Genomic DNA, 20,884 nt, shown 5'->3' on the forward strand with positions numbered 1-20,884 from the left:
GGGGTGCAGGCCAGGGGGTGCGGGGCTTTGGATGGCGGGAGGGTACTGGGGGGGTGCAGGGCAGGGGGTGCGGGGCTTTGGATGGCGGGAGGGTACGAGGGGGGGTGCAGGGCAGGGGGTGCGGGGCTTTGGATGGCGGGAGGGTACGGGGGGGTGCAGGGCAGGGGGTGCGGGGCTTTGGATGGCGGGAGGGTACGAGGGGGGGTGCAGGGCAGGGGGTGCGGGGCTTTGGATGGCGGGAGGGTACGGGGGGATGCAGGGCAGGAGGTGCGGGGCTTTGGATGGCGGGAGGGTACGGGGGGGGTGCAGGGCAGGGGGTGCGGGGCTTTGGATGGCGGGAGGGTACGGGGGGGTGCAGGGCAGGGGGTGCGGGGCTTTGGATGGCCGGAGGGTACGGGGGGGGGTGCAGGGCAGGCGGTGCGGGGCTTTGGATGGCGGGAGGGTACGAGGGGGGGTGCAGGGCAGGGGTGTGGGGCTTTGGATGGCGGGAGGGTACGAGGGGGGGGTGCAGGGCAGGGGGTGCGGGGCTTTGGATGGCGGGAGGGTACGAGGGGGGGGTGCAGGGCAGGGGGTGCGGGGCTTTGGATGGCGGGAGGGTACGAGGGGGGTGCAGGGCAGGGGGTGCGGGGCTTTGGATGGCGGGAGGGTACGAGGGGGGGTGCAGGGCAGGGGGTGCGGGGCTTTGGATGGCGGGAGGGTACGGGGGGGTGCAGGCCAGGCGGTGCGGGGAAGGGGATCTCAGCCCGTTTCTCTCTGCAGGCCAGGGGGTGCGGGGAAGGGGATCTCAGCCCGTTTCTCTCTGCAGGCCAGGGGGTGCGGGGAAGGGGATCTCAGCCCGTTTCTCTCTGCAGGCCAGGGGGTGCGGGGAAGGGGATCTCAGCCCGTTTCTCTCTGCAGACCAGGGGGTGCGGGGAAGGGGATCTCAGCCCGTTTCTCTCTGCAGGCCAGGGGGTGCGGGGAAGGGGATCTCAGCCCGTTTCTCTCTGCAGGCCAGGGGGTGCGGGGAAGGGGATCTCAGCCCGTTTCTCTCTGCAGGCCAGGGGGTGCGGGGAAGGGGATCTCAGCCCGTTTCTCTCTACAGGCCAGGGGGTGCGGGGAAGGGGATCTCAGCCCGTTTCTCTCTACAGGCCAGGGGGTGCGGGGAAGGGGATCTCAGCCCGTTTCTCTCTGCAGACCGGGCGGTGCGGGGAAGGGGATCTCAGCCCGTTTCTCTCTGCAGGCCAGGGGGTGCGGGGAAGGGGATCTCAGCCCGTTTCTCTCTGCAGACCAGGGGGTGCGGGGAAGGGGATCTCAGCCCGTTTCTCTCTGCAGGCCAGGGGGTGCGGGGAAGGGGATCTCAGCCCGTTTCTCTCTGCAGGCCAGGGGGTGCGGGGAAGGGGATCTCAGCCCGTTTCTCTCTACAGGCCAGGGGGTACGGGGAAGGGGATCTCAGCCCGTTTCTCTCTGCAGGCCAGGGGGTGCGGGGAAGGGGATCTCAGCCCGTTTCTCTCTGCAGACCAGGCGGTGCGGGGAAGGGGATCTCAGCCCGTTTCTCTCTGCAGACCGGGCGGTGCGGGGAAGGGGATCTCAGCCCGTTTCTCTCTGCAGGCCAGGGGGTGCGGGGAAGGGGATCTCAGCCCGTTTCTCTCTGCAGGCCAGGGGGTGCGGGGAAGGGGATCTCAGCCCGTTTCTCTCTGCAGACCAGGCGGTGCGGGGAAGGGGATCTCAGCCCGTTTCTCTCTGCAGGCCAGGGGGTGCGGGGAAGGGGATCTCAGCCCGTTTCTCTCTGCAGACCAGGGGGTGCGGGGAAGGGGATCTCAGCCCGTTTCTCTCTGCAGACCAGGGGGTGCGGGGAAGGGGATCTCAGCCCGTTTCTCTCTGCAGGCCAGGCGGTGCGGGGAAGGGGATCTCAGCCCGTTTCTCTCTACAGGCCAGGGGGTGCGGGGAAGGGGATCTCAGCCCGTTTCTCTCTGCAGACCAGGGGGTGCGGGGAAGGGGATCTCAGCCCGTTTCTCTCTGCAGGCCAGGGGGTGCGGGGAAGGGGATCTCAGCCCGTTTCTCTCTGCAGGCCAGGGGGTGCGGGGAAGGGGATCTCAGCCCGTTTCTCTCTGCAGGCCAGGGGGTGCGGGGAAGGGGATCTCAGCCCGTTTCTCTCTGCAGGCCAGGCCGTGCGGGGAAGGGGATCTCAGCCCGTTTCTCTCTGCAGGCCAGGCGGTGCGGGGAAGGGGATCTCAGCCCGTTTCTCTCTGCAGGCCAGGGGGTGCGGGGAAGGGGATCTCAGCCCGTTTCTCTCTGCAGGCCAGGGGGTGCGGGGAAGGGGATCTCAGCCCGTTTCTCTCTGCAGGCCAGGGGGTGCGGGGAAGGGGATCTCAGCCCGTTTCTCTCTGCAGACCGGGCGGTGCGGGGAAGGGGATCTCAGCCCGTTTCTCTCTGCAGGCCAGGGGGTGCGGGGAAGGGGATCTCAGCCCGTTTCTCTCTACAGGCCAGGGGGTGCGGGGAAGGGGATCTCAGCCCGTTTCTCTCTACAGGCCAGGGGGTGCGGGGAAGGGGATCTCAGCCCGTTTCTCTCTGCAGACCGGGCGGTGCGGGGAAGGGGATCTCAGCCCGTTTCTCTCTGCAGGCCAGGGGGTGCGGGGAAGGGGATCTCAGCCCGTTTCTCTCTGCAGACCAGGGGGTGCGGGGAAGGGGATCTCAGCCCGTTTCTCTCTGCAGGCCAGGGGGTGCGGGGAAGGGGATCTCAGCCCGTTTCTCTCTGCAGGCCAGGGGGTGCGGGGAAGGGGATCTCAGCCCGTTTCTCTCTACAGGCCAGGGGGTACGGGGAAGGGGATCTCAGCCCGTTTCTCTCTGCAGGCCAGGGGGTGCGGGGAAGGGGATCTCAGCCCGTTTCTCTCTGCAGGCCAGGGGGTGCGGGGAAGGGGATCTCAGCCCGTTTCTCTCTGCAGGCCAGGGGGTGCGGGGAAGGGGATCTCAGCCCGTTTCTCTCTGCAGACCAGGCGGTGCGGGGAAGGGGATCTCAGCCCGTTTCTCTCTGCAGGCCAGGGGGGTGCGGGGAAGGGGATCTCAGCCCGTTTCTCTCTGCAGACCAGGGGGTGCGGGGAAGGGGATCTCAGCCCGTTTCTCTCTGCAGACCAGGGGGTGCGGGGAAGGGGATCTCAGCCCGTTTCTCTCTGCAGGCCAGGGGGTGCGGGGAAGGGGATCTCAGCCCGTTTCTCTCTACAGGCCAGGGGGTGCGGGGAAGGGGATCTCAGCCCGTTTCTCTCTGCAGACCAGGGGGTGCGGGGAAGGGGATCTCAGCCCGTTTCTCTCTGCAGGCCAGGGGGTGCGGGGAAGGGGATCTCAGCCCGTTTCTCTCTGCAGGCCAGGGGGTGCGGGGAAGGGGATCTCAGCCCGTTTCTCTCTGCAGGCCAGGGGGTGCGGGGAAGGGGATCTCAGCCCGTTTCTCTCTGCAGGCCAGGCCGTGCGGGGAAGGGGATCTCAGCCCGTTTCTCTCTGCAGGCCAGGCGGTGCGGGGAAGGGGATCTCAGCCCGTTTCTCTCTGCAGGCCAGGGGGTGCGGGGAAGGGGATCTCAGCCCGTTTCTCTCTGCAGGCCGGGGGTGCGGGGAAGGGGATCTCAGCCCGTTTCTCTCTGCAGACCAGGCGGTGCGGGGAAGGGGATCTCAGCCCGTTTCTCTCTGCAGGCCAGGCCGTGCGGGGAAGGGGATCTCAGCCCGTTTCTCTCTGCAGGCCAGGCGGTGCGGGGAAGGGGATCTCAGCCCGTTTCTCTCTGCAAGCCAGGGGGTGCGGGGAAGGGGATCTCAGCCCGTTTCTCTCTGCAGGCCAGGGGGTGCGGGGAAGGGGATCTCAGCCCGTTTCTCTCTACAGGCCAGGGGGTGCGGGGAAGGGGATCTCAGCCCGTTTCTCTCTGCAGACCGGGCGGTGCGGGGAAGGGGATCTCAGCCCGTTTCTCTCTGCAGGCCAGGGGGTGCGGGGAAGGGGATCTCAGCCCGTTTCTCTCTGCAGGCCAGGGGGTGCAGGGAAGGGGATCTCAGCCCGTTTCTCTCTGCAGGCCAGGGGGTGCGGGGAAGGGGATCTCAGCCCGTTTCTCTCTGCAGACCAGGGGGTGCGGGGAAGGGGATCTCAGCCCGTTTCTCTCTGCAGGCCAGGCGGTGCGGGGAAGGGGATCTCAGCCCGTTTCTCTCTGCAGGCCAGGGGGTGCGGGGAAGGGGATCTCAGCCCGTTTCTCTCTACAGGCCAGGCGGTGCGGGGAAGGGGATCTCAGCCCGTTTCTCTCTGCAGGCCAGGGGGTGCGGGGAAGGGGATCTCAGCCCGTTTCTCTCTGCAGGCCAGAGGGTGCGGGGAAGGGGATCTCAGCCCGTTTCTCTCTACAGGCCAGGGGGTGCGGGGAAGGGGATCTCAGCCCGTTTCTCTCTGCAGACCGGGCGGTGCGGGGAAGGGGATCTCAGCCCGTTTCTCTCTGCAGGCCAGGGGGTGCGGGGAAGGGGATCTCAGCCCGTTTCTCTCTACAGGCCAGGGGGTGCGGGGAAGGGGATCTCAGCCCGTTTCTCTCTGCAGGCCAGGGGGTGCGGGGAAGGGGATCTCAGCCCGTTTCTCTCTGCAGACCAGGGGGTGCGGGGAAGGGGATCTCAGCCCGTTTCTCTCTACAGGCCAGGGGGTGCGGGGAAGGGGATCTCAGCCCGTTTCTCTCTGCAGGCCAGGGGGTGCGGGGAAGGGGATCTCAGCCCGTTTCTCTCTGCAGGCCAGGGGGTGCGGGGAAGGGGATCTCAGCCCGTTTCTCTCTGCAGGCCAGGGGGTGCGGGGAAGGGGATCTCAGCCCGTTTCTCTCTGCAGACCAGGGGGTGCGGGGAAGGGGATCTCAGCCCGTTTCTCTCTGCAGGCCAGGCGGTGCGGGGAAGGGGATCTCAGCCCGTTTCTCTCTGCAGGCCAGGGGGTGCGGGGAAGGGGATCTCAGCCCGTTTCTCTCTGCAGGCCAGGGGGTGCGGGGAAGGGGATCTCAGCCCGTTTCTCTCTGCAGGCCAGGGGGTGCGGGGAAGGGGATCTCAGCCCGTTTCTCTCTACAGGCCAGGCGGTGCGGGGAAGGGGATCTCAGCCCGTTTCTCTCTGCAGGCCAGGGGGTGCGGGGAAGGGGATCTCAGCCCGTTTCTCTCTGCAGGCCAGGCGGTGCGGGGAAGGGGATCTCAGCCCGTTTCTCTCTGCAGGCCAGGCGGTGCGGGGAAGGGGATCTCAGCCCGTTTCTCTCTGCAGGCCAGGGGGTGCGGGGAAGGGGATCTCAGCCCGTTTCTCTCTGCAGGCCAGGCGGTGCGGGGAAGGGGATCTCAGCCCGTTTCTCTCTGCAGGCCAGGGGATGCGGGGAAGGGGATCTCAGCCCGTTTCTCTCTGCAGGCCAGGGGGTGCGGGGAAGGGGATCTCAGCCCGTTTCTCTCTGCAGGCCAGGGGGTGCGGGGAAGGGGATCTCAGCCCGTTTCTCTCTGCAGACCAGGCCGTGCGGGGAAGGGGATCTCAGCCCGTTTCTCTCTACAGGCCAGGGGGTGCGGGGAAGGGGATCTCAGCCCGTTTCTCTCTGCAGGCCAGGCGGTGCGGGGAAGGGGATCTCAGCCCGTTTCTCTCTGCAGGCCAGGAGGTGCGGGGAAGGGGATCTCAGCCCGTTTCTCTCTGCAGGCCAGGGGGTGCGGGGAAGGGGATCTCAGCCCGTTTCTCTCTGCAGGCCAGGGGGTGCGGGGAAGGGGATCTCAGCCCGTTTCTCTCTGCAGGCCAGGGGGTGCGGGGAAGGGGATCTCAGCCCGTTTCTCTCTGCAGGCCAGGGGGTGCGGGGAAGGGGATCTCAGCCCGTTTCTCTCTGCAGACCAGGGGGTGCGGGGAAGGGGATCTCAGCCCGTTTCTCTCTACAGGCCAGGGGGTGCGGGGAAGGGGATCTCAGCCCGTTTCTCTCTGCAGACCAGGGGGTGCGGGGAAGGGGATCTCAGCCCGTTTCTCTCTGCAGGCCAGGGGGTGCGGGGAAGGGGATCTCAGCCCGTTTCTCTCTACAGGCCAGGGGGTGCGGGGAAGGGGATCTCAGCCCGTTTCTCTCTGCAGACCGGGCGGTGCGGGGAAGGGGATCTCAGCCCGTTTCTCTCTGCAGGCCAGGGGGTGCGGGGAAGGGGATCTCAGCCCGTTTCTCTCTGCAGGCCAGGCGGTGCGGGGAAGGGGATCTCAGCCCGTTTCTCTCTACAGGCCAGGGGGTGCGGGGAAGGGGATCTCAGCCCGTTTCTCTCTGCAGACCGGGCGGTGCGGGGAAGGGGATCTCAGCCCGTTTCTCTCTGCAGGCCAGGGGGTGCGGGGAAGGGGATCTCAGCCCGTTTCTCTCTGCAGGCCAGGCGGTGCGGGGAAGGGGATCTCAGCCCGTTTCTCTCTACAGGCCAGGGGGTGCGGGGAAGGGGATCTCAGCCCGTTTCTCTCTGCAGGCCAGGGGGTGCGGGGAAGGGGATCTCAGCCCGTTTCTCTCTGCAGGCCAGGGGGTGCGGGGAAGGGGATCTCAGCCCGTTTCTCTCTGCAGGCCAGGCGGTGCGGGGAAGGGGATCTCAGCCCGTTTCTCTCTGCAGGCCAGGGGGTGCGGGGAAGGGGATCTCAGCCCGTTTCTCTCTGCAAGCCAGGGGGTGCGGGGAAGGGGATCTCAGCCCGTTTCTCTCTGCAGACCAGGGGGTGCGGGGAAGGGGATCTCAGCCCGTTTCTCTCTGCAGGCCAGAGGGTGCGGGGAAGGGGATCTCAGCCCGTTTCTCTCTGCAGACCAGGGGGTGCGGGGAAGGGGATCTCAGCCCGTTTCTCTCTGCAGGCCAGGGGGTGCGGGGAAGGGGATCTCAGCCCGTTTCTCTCTACAGGCCAGGCGGTGCGGGGAAGGGGATCTCAGCCCGTTTCTCTCTGCAGGCCAGGGGGTGCGGGGAAGGGGATCTCAGCCCGTTTCTCTCTGCAAGCCAGGGGGTGCGGGGAAGGGGATCTCAGCCCGTTTCTCTCTGCAGGCCAGGGGGTGCGGGGAAGGGGATCTCAGCCCGTTTCTCTCTGCAGGCCAGGGGGTGCGGGGAAGGGGATCTCAGCCCGTTTCTCTCTGCAGGCCAGGGGGTGCGGGGAAGGGGATCTCAGCCCGTTTCTCTCTGCAGGCCAGGGGGTGCGGGGAAGGGGATCTCAGCCCGTTTCTCTCTGCAGACCGGGCGGTGCGGGGAAGGGGATCTCAGCCCGTTTCTCTCTGCAGGCCAGGGGGTGCGGGGAAGGGGATCTCAGCCCGTTTCTCTCTGCAGACCGGGCGGTGCAGGGAAGGGGATCTCAGCCCGTTTCTCTCTGCAGACCAGGGGGTGCGGGGAAGGGGATCTCAGCCCGTTTCTCTCTGCAGGCCAGGCGGTGCGGGGAAGGGGATCTCAGCCCGTTTCTCTCTGCAGGCCAGGGGGTGCGGGGAAGGGGATCTCAGCCCGTTTCTCTCTGCAGGCCAGGGGGTGCGGGGAAGGGGATCTCAGCCCGTTTCTCTCTGCAGGCCAGGGGGTGCGGGGAAGGGGATCTCAGCCCGTTTCTCTCTGCAGACCGGGCGGTGCGGGGAAGGGGATCTCAGCCCGTTTCTCTCTGCAGGCCAGGGGGTGCGGGGAAGGGGATCTCAGCCCGTTTCTCTCTACAGGCCAGGCGGTGCGGGGAAGGGGATCTCAGCCCGTTTCTCTCTGCAGACCGGGCGGTGCGGGGAAGGGGATCTCAGCCCGTTTCTCTCTACAGGCCAGGGGGTGCGGGGAAGGGGATCTCAGCCCGTTTCTCTCTGCAGACCGGGCGGTGCGGGGAAGGGGATCTCAGCCCGTTTCTCTCTGCAGGCCAGGGGGTGCGGGGAAGGGGATCTCAGCCCGTTTCTCTCTGCAGGCCAGGCGGTGCGGGGAAGGGGATCTCAGCCCGTTTCTCTCTGCAGACCGGGCGGTGCGGGGAAGGGGATCTCAGCCCGTTTCTCTCTGCAGACCAGGGGGTGCGGGGAAGGGGATCTCAGCCCGTTTCTCTCTGCAGGCCCGGCGGTGCGGGGAAGGGGATCTCAGCCCGTTTCTCTCTGCAGACCGGGCGGTGCGGGGAAGGGGATCTCAGCCCGTTTCTCTCTGCAGGCCAGGGGGTGCGGGGAAGGGGATCTCAGCCCGTTTCTCTCTGCAGGCCAGGGGGTGCGGGGAAGGGGATCTCAGCCCGTTTCTCTCTGCAGGCCAGGGGGTGCAGGGAAGGGGATCTCAGCCCGTTTCTCTCTGCAGACCGGGCGGTGCGGGGAAGGGGATCTCAGCCCGTTTCTCTCTGCCGGGCGGGTGGGCACAGGGCGGGGAGCGCACCCCGGGTGTCTCTGTGGGCCGAGGCAGGTGACGTCTCCCTGCGCTCTGGTGAGGTGTCGTGGGGTCTGGGGCAGGCAGGGCTGGCAGTGGGCTCGGTCCCATTCAGGCCTGGCTCCCTCGTCTCTGGCCGTGTGTATTTTGAGCTCCTCGCTGAGTCAGGGTTTCCTGGCAGCAGAGGCTCCGCAGGGGCTGAGAGGGGCAGCGGGGAGGGAGGGAACGGGCAGAGACAGGGCTTTGGAAGGGGGCGGGCGCAGGAGCTGGGACGCTGGCGGCAACGGGAAGGGGCTCTGCACACGCCGGGCCCGGTGATGCTTGACTCCTGTGGCTGTTTCAGGGAATCTTTATCTCGCGGATCGCAGAGGGGGGTGCGGCCCATCGGGACGGGACCCTGCGCGTTGGAGACCGGGTCATCTCGGTGAGTGCCTGGGCCCCGAGGCAGCGGTGGGGGAGGCGTTTCTCCGGGAGCCTGCCGTCCAGCGGAGCAAGGAAAGCAGATCCCACTGCCCCTCCGCGGCCCCCGCTCCAGGGCTCTGTCTCCTTTTTTCGTGACCTCTGGGCTCCTAGGCCCTGCTCACGCTGTCCCAGCCTGTCCCCAGCCGGGGCCGGCTCTCGGCATGGCTTCCCAGCAAGCGGTGGCACCGCAGCGCCTGGCTGAGCCCCTCCAGCCGCACGGGGGAGTTGTGGCTCCAGCGCTGGGTAGGTGGGTGCGGCTCCCCCGTTGGGCTCCCCAGGGACCAGGGACTCAGTTCTTCCCCCGGAAAGCCAGGTGCGCAGTGTAGGCTGGAGCGGGAGGGGAGGGGACGTTTTCCCGGGGCTTTGGCCCCCGGTTCCTGCTGCTGCTTGTGCCAGGGACACGGATCCCACCTCTGCTCTGACCTCGTGCCTCTGCTAATCTGAGCCACCCCTTTCCCACGCTCGCATGCTGCCTTGAGTGAATGGAAGCTCCTGCCTCCCGGTGCTGGTGGTTGGTGTCTTGCTGGCGCGGGTAAGCACTGATACGGCCTTGTCAGTGCTGGCTTCTGTCTGCTCTATCCCTGGGCCTGGGGCTGCACTGTTCTCCCTCTCTCCCGACACCTCAGCGGCTCTGGGCTGGGCCTGGCACCCTCTTTCCTCGCGTAGGGCTGGGGCGGCCCAGAGCCTCCCCCTCCCTCTTCTGCCAGAACTGAGCTGGAGCCGCCTGGCGGGCTGTCTGCATACTGCGGGGAAGGGTTGTGTAGCTGGACCCCCCGAGCTGCGGGCCAAAGTGCAATGTGCCTCCGCAGGGCGGGGAGATGAGGCTACGTCGGCCCTCCCGTGTGGGAGGCTGCTCCCTAGAACATTCTGCGCCTGGAGCAGGGCGTGCAGGGGAAGGGTGCTTGGCTTCAGTGCACACACAGGCCTTACTGCCATCAGTCGGCTCAGGCTTTTGGTCAGGGCGTGTAAGCCCCGTGGTCACTCAGATGGCTTCCCACGGGTACATTCGCTCCCTTAGCTGGTTGGCGAGTTGTCCAGCTGGCACGGAAGCACTAGCACAGTCAGGCCAGGCTCCGATTTCAGACAGTGGCTTGTTTCTGCTGCCCTGAAATGGAAGTGCCATGTTTGTATTCCGATGGGCTGACGGTGGGAACAGGAGCAAGCGCGCCACCGTGGGCACTAGTGTGCCGTGACGCTTGTGTGTCTTCATGGCTGACACTTCGCACGGCAAGGCAGGCTCTGGGAGGAGCGAGAGCCCCTGGTCTCGGTGACACCAGAAGTGCTTGGCTAGGGAAAGCGGCTTCCTCATCCTCCACTGGCACGTTCCTGCTCATCTGAGCCGATGGCCCCTGCTGGGCACCATCGTGCTCTAGCACTTGGGGCCCGGGTGAGGGCGGTTCCAGCGCAGAGACCGCGGCTCTCCTGCTCCGGCCGTCGCCACGCCTTTGCAGGCCTCGGCTGCTCCTGACAGGAGCTGCCTCCCCCCGTTTGCGGTGCTGCCAGGGTGGCATCTCTCCACAGACACTTCCAGTGGCCCTGTGGGCTGGGATTTGATCCCCACCTGCTAAGTGTCTTTAGAGCTGTGATGGTCCCGCTCCCTGGCAAGTCTGTGGAGCTCTGAGATAGGGGTGGGAATCTCAGGCCTGTGGCCCCTGACTTGTCTGGATCCAACTCCCGAGGCTCAGGGCCCCTCCCCAGCTCCTCCGCTATCCCCCTGTGGGGCTGGAGCACACAACATTTCCTAGGCTGGCCCCTGCCACGCTCTGGGGTGCGAGGGGAATGTGGGAGTGGCTTTCTCCTCAGTCAGGGCCACGTTGGGTCTGTTGTTCTGTTTCTCTCTCGTGTGTGGCTCCTGGCTGATTTTCTGTGGGTCAGTGGCCCCTGACCCTAAAACCTCTGCTCTAGGAATTGGAGCCCAAGGCAGAATGCCCAGGAGCCAGCTTGGCCTTGTGGGACTGCAAGGCTATGGGACTGCATGTTTCTAATTCTTCCTTTGGGTTTGATGACTTGCTCTCAGCCTCTGAAATGTGAGAGTCCAGGTCAAAATGCAGCCCCTTGACCAGCAAGAGGCCCCTGTTAGTCTGAGCCTTCCAAAGACACCTGCCGTCCTTCCTGGGCAGACACTCAGTAGGTGACCATCCAGTGCATGCCCACATATGACCAGGGTCTGAATCGTGGCACACCATGGGCAGCGGACAGGCAAATGGAAGCAGCAGAGCCGGCCCGAGGCATTCTGGCGCACCGGGCACGGGCGTACGGCACCGCCCCTAAGGGCACGGCGCATGCATGGGCCTGCCTCCCTAGGGTGCACAGGCCTGTCCCCGGGGCGCACGGCGCATGCGCGGCCCAGCCACAGCCGCTGGCGTGCAGCCTGGGGCCCGCCCTCAGGGTGCACGGTGCAAGTGCAGCCCCGTCCGGCACAGTTGTCGCTGCTGGCGTATGCGCCGGGCCATGTAGGGCCCCATGGCCGTGGGGGAAAGGGTGCTGCTGGCCGGTGCCGCGGGGATGCGGGTGGGCCGGCGCTGCGGGAGCCAGGCGTGTGCCGCCCGATGGCAGCTGTAAGGGACGCCGCACGCCCCTTACAGCTGCCATCAGGCGCCCCCATCGGTTGGCGCCCTGGGCAGCTGCCCGGCTCGCCCATGCCTCCGTCCGGCCCTGGGAAGCAGGCAGATGCCAATGCATGGCTCTGGGAGGAAGAGCACGCATCCGCTGCCCATGGTGCCAGTCTTAGGCCCTAGCTTCCGCCAGTCCTAAGGGGCTTGTATTCTGCTGAGAAAAGAAATACAGCGCAGCCTCCTGCTCTCATCCTTGTCCTCAAAACCCTCGCACCCTTCTGCACCAGGGGAGGCTGCCCGGCCCTCTGCAGGGGGCTTTGAGTGTGTGGAATGAGGGACCCAACCAAACTGAACATCCCAGAAACATGCCTGTGGTTGGCTACTAAGGGTCTGTCTACACTACCACTCTAGTTCGAACTAGCGGGGTAATGTAGTCATACGGATTTGAATTTCCCGGGCTTCATTTGCATAAAGCCGGGCGCTGCCATTTTTAAATGTCCGCTAGTGCAGACTCCGTGCCCGCGGCTGCACGGGGCACGAACTAGGTAGTTCGAACTAGGCTTCCTGGTCCGAACTACCGTTATTCGAGGAGTACCGTTCACGAGGAGTAAGGAAGCATGGAGTCCACACTAGTGGCCATTTAAAAATGGCGGCGCCCGGCTTTATGCAAATGAAGCCCGGGAAATTCAAATCCCGGGCTTCATTTGCAAGTCCGTATGACTACATTACCCACCCTAGTTCGAACTGGGGGGTAGTGTAGACAGACCCTAACTCTCTGGTCCTCATCCCTGTTCTGAGCGCTCTCTCTCCTTTGCTGTGCGTAATATCCCTGCCCAATGGCTGTGTGCATGAGAAGGTAACCAGAACCCTCCAAGCTGAAGGGGACAGGCCAGAGGAGATAGAATGAAGAGCAGAAGGCATATTGGAGCGGGTCCCAAGTAGTAGTGGATGGCACAGGACTGGAGACCCAAGGCAGGGAGCTGGAATATGGGAGAGGTACAGGGCCGGGAACACAGGGCAAAGAGACCTAGGATGGAGGGCAGGGAGCCCAGACTGGGGACACAAGGCCAGGCGCCGGGGGGGGCAGAGGGATTGAGGACGCAGCAGATGGAAGTGAGAGAGCAGCGGCAGAGATGGCGATTGGGTGCTGGCCTGGAGGAGATAGAATAGGAGCCCAGGCCTCTTGTGGCACAGGAGTTGCTTGCCCAGAGGGCAGCTGGCAGCTCTCCCTTTCCCTGGTCACTGGGCCACTTCAGCTGCTCCGCACCTCTGGGCTGAGGCTGCTCTGGTGCAGCTGCTGGGCGTCTGTTCTCCACCCCGCTGTGTTTGGGGAGAGCTCTCTCTCTCCCCGTCTCTCTTACTCAGGGTGATCCCAAGGCTCTGTGCCGAGAGAGCCCCCAGGCTGCGGTGCGCTTGGGAAAATGGCTCTGGGCGGGAGGTGATGGAGATGGATGCCAGACGGTGTCTCACGGGTGGGGTCCTGTGGCTGAGACGGGCGCAGAGTTTGCTCTCTGGAGTGATGAGGCTGATGCTAGTTGGGACGTGCTGGGAGGGCGCAGCAGGCCCCGTCTGCCTGCCTGGCTCTGGCTGGGAGCATTTTTCTGGTGCAGAGTTAGGGATTAGCGGCTTTCTCATTTCTAGCTGACCCTGCGTGTCTGGGACATGACAAATCTCTGGGAGCCCTGGTGGCTCCCCAGGGCCCTTGGCAGGCAGGCGGAAGGAACCGTGCTGCCATGACACCTAGGAGGGCAGAGCCCAGTGGTGCTGAGGGGCCACCAGGAGGACCCACTCTGCTCGTGGAGAGAGGCAGAAGCTCCTCACTGCCTCCAGGGCGGCCCGGCGTGGCGGCTCTCTGCCTGGGGGTGGCAGGCCCAGCGGGTGCTTTAGAACTATGGTGCCCACAGGAATAATGGAAGTTATTGCTAGAGCAATGCGTTTCCTTCTGAATGTGGCAGTGCTGCCAGCCTCTTCCCACGCTGGGCCTGGCCTTGGGATCTCGCAGGAAGGCTGGGTGTGGGAGGCGGAGTTGCGGGGATGACTGGCTTGTGTGGTGGGACCCCAGGAAGCTCTCTCGATACATTGCGGAGGCCCTGGCTGCTACTCCGCCCACGGCTCAGCCCTCTAGGGAAGGGGACGTGCGTAGTGCTTCGGCTCAGGGGGCTGGGTCCGTTCCCCGAGGGCTGGGCTCCCAGGTGCTGCTCAGGGCAGGGAGTGCTGACGCTGGGTTTGCGGGTTGTTCTAGATCAATGGGGTAGACATGACAGAAGCCAGGCATGATCAGGCAGTAGCACTGCTTACCGCATCCTCCCCCACCATCGCGCTGCTGGTAGAGAGAGAGGGTGCAGAGCAGCTCAGCGAGGGAGACTCGCCTGTGGCGCAGCGAGGGCGCGCACACTCCCCACCACCACCCTCCAGCCATGGCGAGAGCCCGCCGGAGGAGACGGCTCTGCTGCAAAGGGACCATCTGTCCAAAGGCCTGGAGGACCAGTACCCCATCGAGGTAAGGCTGGCTGTTGGGATTTGGGGTGCTGGGGTTCTAAGCTGCCCCACTGTGTTGTTGGGCTGTTGGTAAGTGGCCAGGTCTCCCCTGTGTTGCGGGAGCCTCCTTCATGTTCCTTCCCAAGCAGGGTCCCTGGTTCTGGGGGTGGAGGCTCTGCGAAGTTATCTAAGCATAGGCTCTCCTTGCCCTCTCCCTGGCTGCACGCTTTTGTTTCCTGCAGGAGATCTGTCTGATCAAAGCTGGGGGGCCCTTGGGGCTCAGCATTGTTGGAGGCAGCGACCACTCGAGCCACCCATTTGGGATTCAGGAGCCAGGTGTCTTTATCTCAAAGGTAGGAACCCACGTTAGCAGCCAGAAAAGTGCCCCCGCAGCTTCACAGCCAGGTAAAAGCAGCAGTGAGAGATACAACGGCGGCGTCATTTGAAAAGGGGAAGTTAAATCCGAGTGAGGAAAAGAGAAAGGAGCATGGACGCTGTCAATGAAGTGTAAAATATACTAAGGAAAGCCAAAAAGGAGTGTGAAGAGCAGCTGGCCAAAAATTCACAAAGAAACAGCAAACTGGTTTTTAACAGCAGAAGCAGGAAGCCGGCCAAACAACCAGGGGTCCGGGGACAGTCAAGATGCTAAGAGCCCGCAGAGACGATAGTTGTTGTGGAGACACTACATGAATTCTTTGCTTTAGTCTTCATGGCTGAGGATGCTGGAGATTCCCAGACCTGAACCGTTCTTGTAGGTGACACATCTGAGGAATTGTCTCAGACTGAGGTGTCATTAGAGGAGGTGTTGGAACAAATTGATAAACTTCCCAGGAACAAGCCACCGGGACCCGATGGCATTCGCCCAAGAGTCATGAAAGACTCTCATGGCAATTGCAGAAGTCTCCCCCGGTTCCTACCAGTGTTGCTTGCTGTCCCCCTCGGGGGCTCCTGAGCCTCAGGGGGCTGCTTTGCCTTGTCTCTCCTGCTGGCAGGAGTGTGCCAGGTTGCAGCAGGGCGTTGTCAGCAAGCTCAGTCCCCCTCTCTCGCCCCCTCCCGGAGCAGCAGGGCCTAAGGCTCTGGCCTTCTGAGCTGCATGGTTAGTCCGGCCCCGTGCACAACCCCAGTGGGGACGCAGCCTGACCCCTGCCAAGCCCTGCCACTCAAGTGAGGGGAGGGAGCAAAGCCAAAGCAGGCAGAGGCCCTGTGAGCTGAGCCCAGCAACCAGGTGAAGGCCTCAGCTTTGGCCCGGGGCAGTGAGTCTCACGCTTCAGCCCCAGACCCCAGCCTGCCGACCCCTTGAACAGGGCCATGGTCCACACGAGGGTCTTGACCCACGGCTTGAGAACCAGTGCTCCGGGAGGGTGCAAATGCCTCTGGAAACGGGGCAGTGAGGGCAGGAGATGGAACGGCCTCGTTTTCAGACAGCTCAAATGTGGACGGTTTGGATTTCCTGAGCTGCTTCTCCATGGAGGTGTCTTGGGTCAGTGGGAGGAGTCTGGGGGGTGTCGGGGCGTTTGGCAGCTCAGGGGAAGTGGGAGGAGTCTGGGGGTGTCGGGGTGTTTGCAGCTCAGGGGCCGTGGGAGGAGTCTGGGGATGTCGGGGTGTTTGCAGCTCAGGGGCCGTGGGAGGAGTCTGGGGGTGTCGGGGTGTTTGCAGCTCAGGGGCCGTGGGAGGAGTCTGGGGGTGTCGGCAGCTCAGGGGCCGTGGGAGGAGTCTGGGGGTGTCGGGGTGTTTGCAGCTCAGGGGCCGTGGGAGGAGTCTGGGGGTGTCGGGGTGTTTGCAGCTCAGGGGCCGTGGGAGGAGTCTGGGGGTGTCGGGGTGTTTGCAGCTCAGGGGCCGTGGGAGGAGTCTGGGGGTGTCGGGGTGTTGGCAGCTCAGGGGCCGTGGGAGGAGTCTGGGGGTGTCGGGGTGCTTGCAGCTCAGGGTCCGTGGGAGGAGTCTGGGGATGTCGGGGTGTTTGCAGCTCAGGGGCCGTGGGAGGAGTCTGGGGGTGTCGGGGTGTTTGCAGCTCAGGGGCCGTGGGAGGAGTCTGGGGGTGTCGGGGTGTTGGCAGCTCAGGGGCCGTGGGAGGAGTCTGGGGGTGTCGGGGTGCTTGCAGCTCAGGGGCCGTGGGAGGAGTCTGGGGGTGTCGGGGTGCTTGCAGCTCAGGGGCCGTGGGAGGAGTCTGGGGGTGTCGGGGTGTTTGCAGCTCAGGGGCCGTGGGAGGAGTCTGGGGGTGTCGGGGTGTTTGCAGCTCAGGGGCCGTGGGAGGAGTCTGGGGGTGTCGGGGTGTTTGCAGCTCAGGGGCCGTGGGAGGAGTCTGGGGGTGTCGGGGTGCTTGCAGCTCAGGGGCCGTGGGAGGAGTCTGAGGAGTGTCGGGGTGTTTGCAGCTCAGGGGCCGTGGGAGGAGTCTGGGGATGTCGGGGTGTTGGCAGCTCAGGGGCCGTGGGAGGAGTCTGGGGGTGTCGGGGTGTTTGCAGCTCAGGGGCCGTGGGAGGAGTCTGGGGTTGTCGGGGTGTTTGCAGCTCAGGGGCCGTGGGAGGAGTCTGGGGGTGTCGGGGTGCTTGCAGCTCAGGGGCCGTGGGAGGAGTCTGGGGGTGTCGGGGTGTTTGCAGCTCAGGGGCCGTGGGAGGAGTCTGGGGGTGGCGGGGTGTTTGCAGCTCAGGGGTCGTGGGAGGAGTCTGGGGATGTCGGGGTGTTTGCAGCTCAGGGGCCCTGGGAGGAGTCTGGGGGTGTCGGGGTGTTGGCAGCTCTGCGGCCGTGGGAGGAGTCTGGGGGTGTCGGGGTGTTTGCAGCTCAGGGGCCGTGGGAGGAGTCTGGGGGTGTCGGGGTGTTTGCAGCTCAGGGGCCGTGGGAGGAGTCTGGGGATGTCGGGGTGTTGGCAGCTCAGGGGCCGTGGGAGGAGTCTGGGGGTGTCGGGGTGTTTGCAGCTCAGCGGCCGTGGGAGGAGTCTGGGGGTGTCGGGGTGCTTGCAGCTCAGGGGCCGTGGGAGGAGTCTGGGGGTGGCGGGGTGCTTGCAGCTCAGCGGCCGTGGGAGGAGTCTGGGGGTGTCGGGGTGTTTGCAGCTCAGGGGCCGTGGGAGGAGTCTGGGGATGTCGGGGTGTTTGCAGCTCAGGGGCCGTGGGAGGAGTCTGGGGGTGCCGGGGTGTTTGCAGCTCAGGGGCCGTGGGAGGAGTCTGGGGATGTCGGGGTGTTTGCAGCTCAGGGGCCGTGGGAGGAGTCTGGGGGTGTCGGGGTGCTTGCAGCTCAGGGGCCGTGGGAGGAGTCTGGGGGTGTCGGGGTGTTTGCAGCTCAGGGGCCGTGGGAGGAGTCTGGGGGTGTCGGGGTGTTTGCAGCTCAGGGGCCGTGGGAGGAGTCTGGGGGTGTCGGGGTGTTTGCAGCTCAGGGGCCGTGGGAGGAGTCTGGGGGTGTCGGGGTGTTGGCAGCCCAGGGGCCGTGGGAGGAGTCTGGGGGTGTCGGGGTGTTGGCAGCTCTGCGGTCGTGGGAGGAGTCTGGGAGTGTCGGGGTGTTGGCAGCTCAGGGGCCGTGGGAGGAGTCTGGGGGTGTCGGGGTGTTTGCAGCTCAGGGGCCGTGGGAGGAGTCTGGGGGTGTCGGGGTGTTTGCAGCTCAGGGGCCGTGGGAGGAGTCTGGGGGTGTCGGGGTGTTTGCAGCTCAGGGGCCGTGGGAGGAGTCTGGGGGTGTCGGGGTGTTGGCAGCTCTGCGGCCGTGGGAGGAGTCTGGGGGTGTCGGGGTGCTTGCAGCTCAGGGGCCGTGGGAGGAGTCTGGGGGTGTCGGGGTGTTGGCAGCTCAGGGGCCGTGGGAGGAGTCTGGGAGTGTCGGGGTGTTGGCAGCTCAGGGGCCGTGGGAGGAGTCTGGGGGTGTCGGGGTGTTGGCAGCTCAGGGGCCGTGGGAGGAGTCTGGGGGTGTCGGGGTGTTTGCAGCTCAGCGGCCGTGGGAGGAGTCTGGGGGTGTCGGGGTGTTTGCAGCTTAGGGGCCGTGGGAGGAGTCTGGGGGTGTCGGGGTGTTGGCAGCCCAGGGGCCGTGGGAGGAGTCTGGGGGTGTCGGGGTGTTGGCAGCTCTGCGGCCGTGGGAGGAGTCTGGGGGTGTCGGGGTGTTTGCAGCTCAGGGGCCGTGGGAGGAGTCTGGGGGTGTCGGGGTGTTGGCAGCTCAGCGGCCGTGGGAGGAGTCTGGGGGTGTCGGGGTGCTTGCAGCTCAGGGGCCGTGGGAGGAGTCTGGGGGTGTCGGGGTGTTGGCAGCTCTGCGGTCGTGGGAGGAGTCTGGGGGTGTCGGGGTGTTTGCAGCTCAGGGGCCGTGGGAGGAGTCTGGGGGTGTCGGGGTGCTTGCAGCTCAGGGGCCGTGGGAGGAGTCTGGGGGTGTCGGGGTGTTGGCAGCTCAGCGGCCGTGGGAGGAGTCTGGGGGTGGCGGGGTGCTTGCAGCTCAGGGGCCGTGGGAGGAGTCTGGGGGTGTCGGGGTGTTGGCAGCTCAGGGGCCCTGGGAGGAGTCTGGGGGTGTCGGGGTGCTTGCAGCTCAGGGGCCGTGGGAGGAGTCTGGGGGTGTCGGGGTGTTTGCAGCTCAGGGGCCGTGGGAGGAGTCTTGGGGTGTCGGGGTGTTGGCAGCTCAGCGGCCGTGGGAGGAGTCTGGGGGTGTCGGGGTGCTTGCAGCTCAGGGGCCGTGGGAGGAGTCTGGGGGTGTCGGGGTGTTTGCAGCTCAGGGGCCGTGGGAGGAGTCTGGGGGTGTCGGGGTGTTTGCAGCTCAGGGGCCGTGGGAGGAGTCTGGGGGTGTCGGGGTGCTTGCAGCTCTGCGGCCGTGGGAGGAGTCTGGGGGTGTCGGGGTGCTTGCAGCTCAGGGGCCGTGGGAGGAGTCTGGGGGTGTCGGGGTGCTTGCAGCTCAGCGGCCGTGGGAGGAGTCTGGGGGTGTCGGGGTGCTTGCAGCTCAGGGGCCGTGGGAGGAGACCCTTGTGGTTTCCTAGGGCAGTTCTGAGCCTTATCTCACAGCTGGCTGGTGCCGGCTCAGGGCGCCTGTGGCGACATCCACCGCTCTGTTAGGGGACGGATGTCTGCTCCAGTCACAGCCCGTTTCCGGCTGTAATTTCAGTGCCTGTCTGCAGGTCATTCCACATGGGCTGGCATCCCGCAGCGGCCTGCGAGTGGGGGACAGGATCCTGGAGGTTAACACGATTGACCTGCGCCATGCTACCCACCAGGAGGCTGTGAACGCCCTGCTGTCCAGCACACAGGCGCTGAGCATGCTGGTGAGACGAGACCCTCCGCCCCCTGGCATGCAGGTAGGTTCTGGAGAGCAGAGGGGCCCTGGTGGGAGCGTAGCCCTGGGCCGAGCACGGCCTGGCACCTCAGCTAGCGAAAGAGCGTGCAGGAGAAGTCACAGGCTGCGCTCTGGGCGCTCCGCATTAGGAAATGCAGCAAGGGAGGCGGGATGTGGAGCAGGCGCAGGGCTCCCGTGGGTACCGTTAAATGACCCTGCTTGTGGGGAGACATGTTCCTTGGGCGCCTGCCCTGGCTCCCTAGGGCACTCTGTCCTGCAGCAGGCAGTCCCTGCTCTAGCTGAGCTTAGAGCAGGAGGTGGCCTGAGAAACATGCTGGGCTACTACTGGCTGGGAGTTGCCCAGTAGGGGTGTGTCTAGACTACAGAGTTTTGTCGACAAAACTATACCTGCGTCTACACTACCACTGAGTTCTGTCGACATAACGTCATAACGGCGACAGAACTTTGTCGACGCTAGTAAACCTCATTTTACGAGGCATAACGCCTTCTGTCGACAGAAGGTGTTATTGCATCTAAACTGTCCTTTGCGTCTACACTACCATCTCGACAAAGCAGCTTGCTTTGTCGACAGAACCGAATGTAGCGTAGACGCTCTTTGTCGACAGAACCGAATGTAGCGTAGACGCTCTTTGTCGACAGAACCGAATGTAGCGTAGACTCTCTTTGTCGACAGAACTGAATGTAGTGTAGACGCTCTTTGTAGATGCTCTTTGTCGACAGAACCGAATGTAGCGTAGACGCTCTTTGTCGACAGAACCGAATGTAGCGTAGACTCTCTTTGTCGACAGAACTGAATGTAGTGTAGACGCTCTTTGTCGACAGAACCGAATGTAGCGTAGACGCTCTTTGTCGACAGAACCGAATGTAGCGTAGACGCTCTTTGTCGACAGAACCGAATGTAGCGTAGACTCTCTTTGTCGACAGAACTGAATGTAGTGTAGACGCTCTTTGTCGACAGAACCGAATGTAGCGTAGACTCTCTTTGTCGACAGAACTGAATGTAGTGTAGACGCTCTTTGTAGATGCTCTTTGTCGACAGAACCGAATGTAGCGTAGACTCTTTGTCGACAGAACTGAATGTAGTGTAGACGCTCTTTGTAGATGCTCTTTGTCGACAGAACCGAATGTAGCGTAGACTCTTTGTCGACAGAACTGAATGTAGTGTAGACGCTCTTTGTCGACAGAACCGAATGTAGCGTAGACGCTCTTTGTTGACAGAACCGAATGTAGCGTAGACGCTCTTTGTCGACAGAACCGAATGTAGCGTAGACGCTCTTTGTCGACAGAACCGAATGTAGTGTAGACGCTCTTTGTCGACAGAACCGAATGTAGCGTAGACGCTCTTTGTTGACAGAAGTTTTGTCGACAGTATCTGTCGACAAAAGCCTGTAGTCTAGACGTACCCTAAGTCTCCTGCCTCTGGTGTTCCAGCCCCTCCCTCCCTCTAGCCCTCTGCCCCTTCACTGCTGCCCTCCTACCCCACATAACGCAAAGCCTCTGCCCCCCTCCTGAAACCATACCCCCTTCCAGATCCTGCACCGCAGTCCCCAGCCCCAGGTCACAACCTGACCCTCTGCCCCCCCCCCGCGGCCAGCCACATTTCCAGCCCAAGTGAAATCAGAGGGAACAATGACCTTCCTTTTGTCCGCAGGAGATCTGCATTGAGAAGGCTCCTGGGGAAAAGCTGGGCATCAGCATTCGGGGGGGAGCGAAAGGTCATGCTGGGAACCCCTTTGACCCCACCGATGAGGGCATCTTCATCTCCAAGGTGCAGTGCTGAGTGCTCCGCACAGCAGGGGCTGCTAGGCAGAAAGTTCCTGCTGGAAATTGGCCTCCTCCCCATTCGCACGTGATCCCCGTTTGCTCCCGCC

General features: G+C 64.5%; 1 protein-coding gene across 46 annotated transcripts in view; it reads left to right on the forward strand.

Moving 5' to 3' along the window:
* SCRIB (scribble planar cell polarity protein) overlaps positions 1-20,884 on the forward strand; it is a 264,687-nt gene that overhangs the window by 106,466 nt on the left and 137,337 nt on the right. For 45 of the 46 annotated variants that reach the window (XM_075919859.1, XM_075919864.1, XM_075919865.1 and 42 more), the window contains 5 exons: positions 8,621-8,701; positions 13,537-13,794; positions 14,015-14,125; positions 18,838-19,014; positions 20,665-20,781. In XM_075919859.1, the coding sequence (XP_075775974.1) occupies positions 8,621-8,701; positions 13,537-13,794; positions 14,015-14,125; positions 18,838-19,014; positions 20,665-20,781 (744 nt within the window). The remainder of the gene's footprint in view (positions 1-8,620; positions 8,702-13,536; positions 13,795-14,014; positions 14,126-18,837; positions 19,015-20,664; positions 20,782-20,884) is intronic. The other variant, XM_075919855.1, reaches the window with a different exon arrangement.

The sequence above is a fragment of the Pelodiscus sinensis genome, chromosome 2, assembly GCF_049634645.1.
Source record: "Pelodiscus sinensis isolate JC-2024 chromosome 2, ASM4963464v1, whole genome shotgun sequence".
Taxonomy (NCBI): Eukaryota; Metazoa; Chordata; order Testudines; family Trionychidae; genus Pelodiscus; species Pelodiscus sinensis.